The sequence below is a fragment of the Cucurbita pepo genome, chromosome LG12 (genome assembly GCF_002806865.2).
Source record: "Cucurbita pepo subsp. pepo cultivar mu-cu-16 chromosome LG12, ASM280686v2, whole genome shotgun sequence".
Lineage (NCBI taxonomy): Eukaryota > Viridiplantae > Streptophyta > Magnoliopsida > Cucurbitales > Cucurbitaceae > Cucurbita > Cucurbita pepo.
Window position 1 is genome coordinate 2127170 of NC_036649.1, and position 9962 is coordinate 2137131.

The 9962-nt window shown below is 33.2% G+C and overlaps 1 protein-coding gene across 1 annotated transcript; it reads left to right on the forward strand.

Annotated features, from left to right (window-relative positions):
• The first annotated feature begins 3639 nt into the window (after window positions 1-3639).
• LOC111807639 (ATP-citrate synthase beta chain protein 2-like) lies at window positions 3640-9707 on the forward strand. Its single transcript, XM_023693442.1, has 17 exons — window positions 3640-3837; window positions 4687-4804; window positions 4914-5016; window positions 5298-5363; window positions 5451-5574; window positions 5738-5872; window positions 6204-6264; window positions 6346-6422; window positions 6681-6836; window positions 6941-7069; window positions 7170-7302; window positions 7401-7528; window positions 8162-8267; window positions 8352-8428; window positions 8525-8595; window positions 8706-8990; window positions 9364-9707. Exons 2-17 carry the CDS (start codon window positions 4705-4707, stop codon window positions 9437-9439), a joined length of 1827 nt encoding a protein of 608 aa, XP_023549210.1. The 5' UTR covers window positions 3640-3837; window positions 4687-4704; the 3' UTR covers window positions 9440-9707.
• The last annotated feature ends 255 nt before the right edge of the window (window positions 9708-9962 follow it).

The following is a 9962-nucleotide window of genomic DNA, read 5'->3' on the forward strand; positions in this document are numbered from 1 at the left end:
TAATATATATATATATATATATATATATATATATATATATATATATATATATATATATATATTTCTCAATATATATAGTTACCGTTGAATTTATTTATTTAGGCTTTTGCAATTTTAGGATTGGCTTTGAAGTCCAAACAATTGGAAAAATACGATACACTTCTAACGGCGTCGTTTTGCTTGAAGAAAAGAAATTCAAAGTATTTTAAAATTAATAAAAATAATGGAATGAATTAGGCTACAAACACAGCTGACAATTTCTGGTCTTTAATTTCAGCCAGAATTATTAAATATTTAAATCATTATTCAAATTTGCTCTACATTTTGCCTAATTAAATATATCATATAATTTTACTGATTTTTTCTTATATATTACCATTATTGTAAATATAAATATAATTTACTGCCGTGAATATATGATTCAACAGTATTCAGTGATAATTAACTTTACTCGAAAAAAAAATTACTGACTCCTACAACTCAAAAATCGATATATTTTTTTATTTGTAAAGGTGGAGAATCTAAATTTTAGAATAAAAAATTAAAATTATTTGTTGACACGTCTTTTACGAAAACTAATTATGTTAAATTAAAAATAAAAAAAGTTGGTAGGACGTAATAAACAAATTATATTTAAAAATATGTAGTAAAGACAAACGGCTTAGGATGGACCATATCATATATTATATTTTTATTCTTAATTTAGTCATTGAAATTTAATATTTAATGATTTAATTTTTAAATTTTAATTTTGTAATAATATAGTTATTGCAATGCCATAAAAAAAATTATTAACATTAGAACCAAATCAACCAAAATTTATTGTTAATTTTAAAAAATATATACATATTTTTAATTATTCTCCCACAATTTTTTTAATTATTTGGAAGGTAATTTTTAATAATATATATTCAAAATAATTTATGAATGTTAATTAAATATTTAAAATGTTTTATTAAAAAATTTTAAAATTTAAAATAGAGTTACCTCATTTAAATTTTTAAATTTACAAAATATCAAAATATAATCCAAAATTACGTGGACGGAGTCATAGAAAAATAAATTAATTTGGAGGCAATATTTTTCTTTAATTTTTAATTAAATGGTTGAATCTTGAGGATCTTTTATTTTATTAATTGTCAACGTTATGGACAATGGACAACCTGCCCTTTTAAACCCGCAACTAATTAAAAATTAAATCATCACCCCCACGCTATTGGATATTTAAATTTTAACAATATTAAATATTTGCCCAAAATCCCATTTATTTCCACTTCCACCCCAATTACTTGACTAAATTACTTGACTAAGTCGCTTTTAATTAATCTTCACGAGCTACGCAAATAAATAATATTTTATTTTATAATAAACTACAAATAAATTAATTCAAAAAACAAAATTCATTATAGAACTATATGGTATACATGTATTCATATTCTTAATTTTTCGTATATTTTATTTTAAAATATAGTTTTAGCGTATAATTAGTCATCTGAAAAGTTCCTCCTAGGACGACTCCATATAATTCGAGAAACGTATCCATATAACTGGCGGCTACCTAAATCGTCCATATTAATGGCTTCTATTGATTTTTACTATCTCGAGTTGACCTATCTAGACTGAATTATCGTACTCACGAAAAGACTTGTTTAATTTTAAAAATTATTTAATTATTTAAAAATTAAAAATAATTTTAAAAAAAGTTATACTAGACATTTTAGTGGAATATAAAAAAGAGTTTTTCGAAGGTGCATCTTGTTAGTATAGGTAGTAACTTTTAATTATTTTAAACATTTATTAGTCATTCTATCTTCAGGATTGCTCTCATTCATATGTGATTTTGGTTCATTTATGTATCTCTTTTTTACTCCGGCGTCACATGCCCACTAGCTTCCGCATTGATTCGTCCCCGAACCACATATTATTGGGAGAAGTACCGCTCTGATACTATTTATATTAACTCATGCTTAGGATTCGAATCAAGATTTGACACTTGATAGCCCCGACATTCTTCTACATTCTATGTGATATGGACACATTACTTACTCCTCAGACCAACATAGTATTTTCAGCATGTTTTGTCTTCACTCACACATGTATCTTAAAAAAAAATTCAACAGATTACCTAACATAGAATTGCTTCAAACTAAACACGCTTAACTATATAATTTTTTAGACATCATATATCCTCAGTATTACTCTCATTCAGATGTGGTTGTAGTTCATTCATGTATCCCTCGATTACTCGGGTGTCACAGAATAATTAGACATATAATTGGAAGTTTAAGTATATATATATATATATATATATATATATATTTATTTATTTATTTATATTTTAATGTAGATTAAAAAAAATTATGAAATAAATTTATAATTTAGAAGTATTTTAATTGAAAATTAGGTGGAGAAAGAGGGTATTTTAGGCAATTTAATATTATAAATTGTATTAAAATTATTATAAATATTTATGTAATGGAAGCCCACAAAAGTTAATTATATAAGATCATGAAACATGGGTTAAGTATTAATAATGTAAGTCATACTAATTCAATGGCTAATAAATAATTAAAATAACTCAACGACGGAGACACGAAGTTATATAATTTTAATTAAATAAATTTGAAAATATAGACCAAATTAATTATTTATTAACTAGATTTTTTTTAGAAAAATTAGTTTATTATAATTTTCTCCAATTTCAACGGTCAATTTTCCAATTGTTTTGTTAAATAACGTAAGCGCCGTAGATTAAGATACTAAGGTACTGTCTTTTTAATATTTATTTATAATTTTTAAATTGTCATTTTTCAAGAATTTAATAAAAATAATAAACAAAATGCAATAAAGGGAAAATAATTTAAAAAAAAAAATAGTTTTTCTTTATAATTAAATGTTTGGGTGGATCCTAGGAATCAACGAGACACTATTGTCACAATCGCACTTTTAATGGCAGCGAACTTGCAACTGTGCGACACTCACTTTCCAACGACAAGCGAGCTAAGCCAATTCGTTATTGCGTTGCCTACGGCCAAGCGACGTATGCTCGAGCCTCTGACCTCGATTTTAAGAGAAGGTTTTAGAAAGCGAGGACAGAGAGAGATTTTTGAAAGAGACGTTATATAAGCAAGCAAGAGAGAAATAACAATATATATAACCTTGGGAGAAGTTGACGGTGAAATATTTTTTTATGTCTATTTAATCCTTAAATTTTAAAAAATATTTATTAATTTTATTAATACTCATAAAATTTTTATAATTTTATTGGACATAAAAATTAATTATATATCTAATCCATTTAACTAATTTTTATAAAATTTTAAAATATTTTAATAATCTATTATACTCTAAATTAAAAAAAAAATTGAGAATATTAAATATTTTAAAAGTTGTATTAACATTTTAGACACAAAATTAATTTAATTAAATAGCGTATTAAACATTTTATAAGGTTTTAAGAATTTTAATGAAATTTTAAAATATCTAATTTATTTTTAAGTTTAATAATTTTTTTAATTACGATAAATTTTAAAATTATTTAATTTATTAATTTTAAAAATTTATAATTTTGTTCCCGCCGCGAGAAGGATTACCATTAGCGAAATAAAGCAAAACATGAGAATCACGTGCTGATGGTCGTGAGCCAACTACCAGAGGCAACAGCGACCACGTGCCTGGATCATCTTCTCCGTTGCTTTGTCGCAGCTCCCTCCAACGTTCTCCAGTTTTACCATTTTAGCCTTCTCTATATAAATCCAATTCCATTTCCCAACTTCCAGTATTCAATTTCCCGTTAATCCGCCACCGCCGGACTCCATTCCTTCACTGAGCTTTCAGGTCCGTTCTCTCTTTCCTTTTTTTTTTTCCGATTCTATTACTCTATTCTGCTGTTCTTCCTGCTTTCTGGATCTGTTTTTCACTTCTCTTCGATTTGAATTCCTGTTTACCTCTCTTACATTACGTTGCTTTCTCCCTGTTTTACTCCTAGTCTTCGAAGCGTCGCGTTTTCTGATCTCTTTAAAGCTTAGTTTCTTTGAGTTGAGAAGATTTTTAGATTTAAGATCATGTTTCTCGGCGTTTGATTTGCTGATCTGTTGGATTTGGTTGTCGTTTGTGTCTTTGAGGCATTGAACTTGTCCATATGTTTGGTCAAATTGCGAGGGTTTAACTCTCTCCCTTTTTGTTCTTGAATTTGGATTTTAGCAGATGCGTTGTTTCGAGGTAGTATTTCTTTAATTTGTTTCTTTCCTCCAGTTAATTCGGTAGATAATAATGCAATTCATTGAACTTCTTCCCGTTTTCCGAGATCGATTTGTTGAATTATGTACGGATTGAAAGCAGAACTGCTTAATTCTGCAAATGTTATTCCCCTTTTTGTCCACCTGCTCTACTCGTCAATCTTAGATCGCCATGGTTTCTGAATAGGTGTCGTTAATGCATGAAGGGCTTTTAGTCGAAATGTAATAAAAGCGAAGAATCTTGTAATTAGCTATTTAGATTTTAGATAATCGGCTTAGTGATGAGGGAAGATGTATTGAGGAAGGTCATTTATCTTACCTGATTTGGTCATTATGTCCAGTGAATCGTGTGTAGAAACCTTTTTTTTTTCTGCTTTTTGAAAAAAAAAAAAGTTGTGTATAAAGATCTAGTGAAAAAGGTATGAAGAAACATAGTTCCTATCCGCAGGTTCCTTGGACAGGCACCATGGCCACTGGACAAATATTTTCTCGTACAACCCAAGCTCTGTTCTACAACTACAAGCAACTACCCATCCAACGGATGCTTGACTTTGACTTCCTCTGCGGTATGGATCATTTCTTATAGTTTCCTCTTTTTGTATCTGTTATCTTCTATTCTGAGCACCATCTCAGTACTCCAGAACTAAACTTTTACGTTTTGGACTAATTATTCAGGGAGGGAAACGCCATCAGTTGCTGGAATCATCAATCCAGGTTCCGAGGGATTTCAGAAACTCTTTTTTGGTCAAGAGGAAATTGCCATCCCTGTGCATTCTACGTGCGTAATAACTTACCCGTTCATGATTTTAAAACCATTGCTCAATGACTTTTTTATGCTTCTATATTTTACTACTCCTCCAACCATGTCATAACATTAGCTTGAAATTCAATAAATAGTTTGAAGTGGTAGTTTTACTAATCTTCTAAATTGAGTTAAGCATCATTGACCAGTATTACTTCTTTTTTTTTTTTTTAACAATAATTTTCTTTTCCTGATTCATTTAACTTGTCTAGCACAAATAGATTAACTTCCCAATTTCTTTTTTATACATTTTTCAGGATTGAAGCAGCTTGTGCAGCACATCCCACAGCAGATGTCTTTATCAACTTTGCATCCTTCAGAAGGCAAGTGTTCGATATCGTAATTTTATTATGAGAGAACACAAGATTTCTGTTTCCAATCATAACTAGTTTATGCTGCCAAATGTGCAGTGCTGCTGCATCATCATTGTCTGCTTTGAAACAGCCTACCATCAGAGTTATAGCTATCATAGCTGAAGGTGTTCCAGAGTCAGACACCAAACAGTTGATTGCATATGCACGGGCTAACAATAAGGTGAGAAAAGATTTGATGCTTTTAGTAACACACGGAAAAATATACTTGAGGGTGCATATATATACCAAATGACGAGTGAACTGAAATATAGCACAAATAATCTGCAAATCTTAGGGTTTGTTAATGAAATTGAACAGTTTCTCTCTGCATGATTCAAATGCAGGTTGTTATAGGTCCAGCTACTGTTGGTGGCATTCAAGCTGGAGCGTTTAAGATTGGTGACACTGCTGGAACAATCGATAATATAATACAGTGCAAGCTATACAGGCCTGGATCTGTGGGCTTTGTCTCTAAATCAGTATGCGACTGTTGCTGAACTTTTTGTTTAGAAATTTTCTAACTTTTATTATTGACTTAAGTTATTTCAACCAAAAGTGTGCACCTGCATGGAAAAGAGTGTGCGACTAATTCGTGTTGGCATTCTGGATTTTATTTCTATGTCTGATAATATCATATGTCCTTGCTATTTAATGAATTTTCTCTGTGCATTGTCTGGTTTTCCCAAGATGACATCAATTTTTTTTTTCTTCTTGTTAATTAAAAGAAATGTCAAAACTTGTTTCCACCCTCTAAGATAGGCGACTTACTGAGAAATGATACGAGTATGATAATGTTTTATGATATCGCAGGGTGGAATGTCCAATGAGATGTACAATACTATTGCCCGTGTTACAGATGGAATTTATGAAGGTAAACTTCCTAACTTATCACTATCTTAGTCTAGCAGAGTTTTGAAATATTCAATCTGATTCACATTCTTTAATTGAACAGGTATTGCAATTGGAGGTGATGTGTTTCCAGGTTCCACTCTTTCTGACCATATTTTGCGGTTTAACAACATCCCACAGGTATTGTGATTTGACACCTTCTGTAGATGAACTATTAACTCTTTGTGCATGCCAGAAGTCATGTCTATTAAGGTCCCTAGCCACACAAGGACCACTTCCACTTCTCACAAACACACAAATGCGCACAAAAGTAAAATACTCGGTTTAACTATCATAGATGGTAGTGATGATAACACTTTAATGGAGTCGTTACTAAATTGGCTCCTTATGTACTTTGTTCTCTGCGTCTAATATGCTTATCTTTTTTCTGTTTCTTAGATCAAGATGATGGTTGTACTTGGAGAACTTGGTGGTCGGGATGAGTATTCTTTAGTTGAAGCCATGAAACAAGGAAAAGTTACCAAACCAGTGGTTGCCTGGGTCAGTGGTACTTGTGCAACACTGTTTAAATCTGAAGTTCAATTTGGACATGCTGTAAGTTTACACTGGACTCGTCCCGCTTACTGTATTTTTATTGTATGATAGGATTTTCAGACACATATTATTAACTCCTTGACCATCTCTGACGTTGACTACAGGGAGCAAAAAGTGGTGGTGAGTTGGAGTCTGCACAAGCTAAAAACCAAGCTTTAAGGGATGCTGGTGCAATTGTTCCTACTTCATATGAAGCCCTTGAAGATGCAATCAAGGAAACATTTGGAAAATTGGTAAATTCATTAATTATATGACTTCCTTCTCTGGGTCCAGGAAGCTCAACATTTATCTGACTTCCTCATAATCTTATTTTTCCATCTGATTTACGCGTAGGTCGAAGCGGGGAAAATTACTCCAGTCAAGGAAGTGAAGCCTCCACAAATCCCTGAAGATCTTAACTCAGCAATTAAGAGTGGAAAAGTTCGAGCCCCAACCCATATTATTTCCACCATTTCTGATGACAGAGGTTTGTTTTTAACCTAGTAACAAAAGTTTCTTTCAGTTCCCTTTAGGATGTAATAGCATTAAATATTATAATTGGTTTTTGAAAATAAAAAATAATAGGTGAGGAGCCCAGCTATGCTGGAATTCCAATGTCTTCCATTGTTGAGCAAGGTTATGGTGTTGGGGATGTTATCTCACTATTATGGTTCAAGCGCAGTCTTCCTCGGTACTGTACACATTTCATTGAGGTAGGTAGCTATTGTGCTAAGCCTCTTCAATTTAATAGCTTTTATTCTTTTGCTTTTCCACTTTCACGTACACTCAAGTGGAAGTTGAAATTATAGTCTTGAATCTATGTAACAGCCTAAGCCTACCGCTAGCAGATATTATCCTCTTTGGGCTTTCTCTTTTGAGCTTTCCCTCAAGGTTTTTAAAACGTGTATGCTAGGGAGAGGTTTCTACACCTTTATAAAGAATGCTTCATTCTCCTCTCCAACCAATCAATCCACTCTCCTTTAGGGCCCAGCGTCCTCGCTGGAACTCATTCCCTTTTTCCATCGACGTGGGACCCTCCAATCCACCCCCTTCGGGGCCCAACATCCTTCCTGGCACACCACCTTGTGTCCACCCCCGTTCGGGGTTTAGCCTCCTCGCTGGCATATCGCCCAGTGTCTGGCTCTGATACCATTTGTAACGGCCTAAACCCACCGTTAGTAGATATTGTCCTCTTTGGGAGCCCTTTCGGCTTTCTCCTCAAGGTTTTTTAAAACGCGTCTGATAGGGAGAGGTTTTCACACCCTTGTAAAGAATGTTTCGTTCTCCTCCCCAACCAATATGGGGATCTCACAATCTAGGTTTGAGAAGTTTCGTGTTCTTTTCAGATATGTATCATGCTCTGTGCTGACCATGGTCCTTGTGTATCTGGAGCACACAACACGATAGTAACAGCTCGGGCTGGAAAAGACCTCGTGTCCTGCCTTGTCTCAGGTTGTAATTCAACTGCTTTGGACACGGATGTTATGTGGTCTATGCTTATTGTGCCTAATCAATGACATTGACATTCTGAAATAGGTTTGCTTACGATTGGCCCTCGATTTGGTGGTGCCGTTGATGATGCTGCTCGATATTTTAAGGATGCATATGACAGAGTGAGATTTGTTCATTCATTGCTAAAGTTTAAATTAAGTTGGTGCTTTTTGAGTCTTTTTTCTCTAAGATATTATGTTGCTTCTTGCTTCTTACAGAATCTTACACCATACGAATTTGTCGAAAGCATGAAAAAGAAAGGGATTCGTGTGCCTGGAATTGGCCACAGGTACAATGATAGTCTTTTTACAAGTTACAACATCTTAGGTTGTTCTCAGTTTGGATTTTCTGATTGGTTATTCAAGTGGTTAATCGATGGTTTGATTATCGTTGAATAAGGATCAAGCTAGGCGACAACCGAGATAAGAGAGTGGAGCTGCTCCAGCGGTTTGCTCGGACACATTTCCCATCTGTGAAGTACATGGAGTATGCCGTGCAAGTTGAAACATACACTCTCTCGAAGGCAAACAACTTGGTTCTTAATGTAGACGGTGCAATTGGATCCCTTTTCTTGGATCTTCTTGCTGGCAGTGGAATGTTCAGCAAACAAGAGATCGACGAGATTGTCGAGATCGGCTATTTGAACGGGTTGTTCGTGTTGGCTCGATCCATCGGTCTGATCGGGTGAGTATCTGAAACCATTATTATCCAAGTTTTTCTGCTTACTTTTGAACTCAGAAGCACAAATACATATACATAGATACGACACGACACGACATGTTTACAATTCAAACTAAGTTTACACATTTCTTATGTGCCTGTTTAGTAGACTTAACGCAAGTGTTTAATACGTGTCTAACAATATCAAACCTATATTAACTTTGTAGCACGAGTGTCTAACACATATAACAAGTGTTTGAGACGTGTTCAATAAGTATCAAGCACGGACACACCGGCTAAACTAAAATATCCATGCTTCGTAGCTTTTGAAGTTCGATATTTGTGTATCGGATCTTCTTTTACCTGATAGCTTTGTTGTTGTAATTGAAATCTCCAGGCACACATTTGATCAGAAGAGACTGAAACAGCCACTTTACCGCCATCCATGGGAAGATGTTCTCTACACCAAATGATGAATCCAGCACTAGCAGGAGTAACAAATATCAATCTCTAGAAGTATGTTTCTTTTCAATATTTATTATTGGTGCTTCTATTTGGTGGAATCTCCTTTTCTTCTTACACTCATTTCCTTAGTTACTTCAAATTTCTTTAAGGTTGTCTAGTTCATAAAGAATTGTACTTGAGTTTTGAAATAAAAGTGTCAATCTACAACAGTCCTTGTGTAAAATTATGTCTCTTAGACCTTTAAAGTCAATGGAAATTATGTTCTGAATGTTTTGGTTTCCCGTTATGTTTTACTACTACTTCTGGATGCTTAGGTCACTACTGCTACTTCTTAGAGTGGTACATGAATGAACCGAGACCATTTCTGAATGAGAGTAATTTTGAGAATAGGATGGTTAAGAAATACTTAAAAGAATCACAAGTTACTACCTATAGCAACAAGGTGCACTTTTCTTTTTGGTGGCTCAATCATAAAATGTGAGATCTCACATCGGTTGGGGAGGAGAACAAAGCACCATTTATAACGGTGTG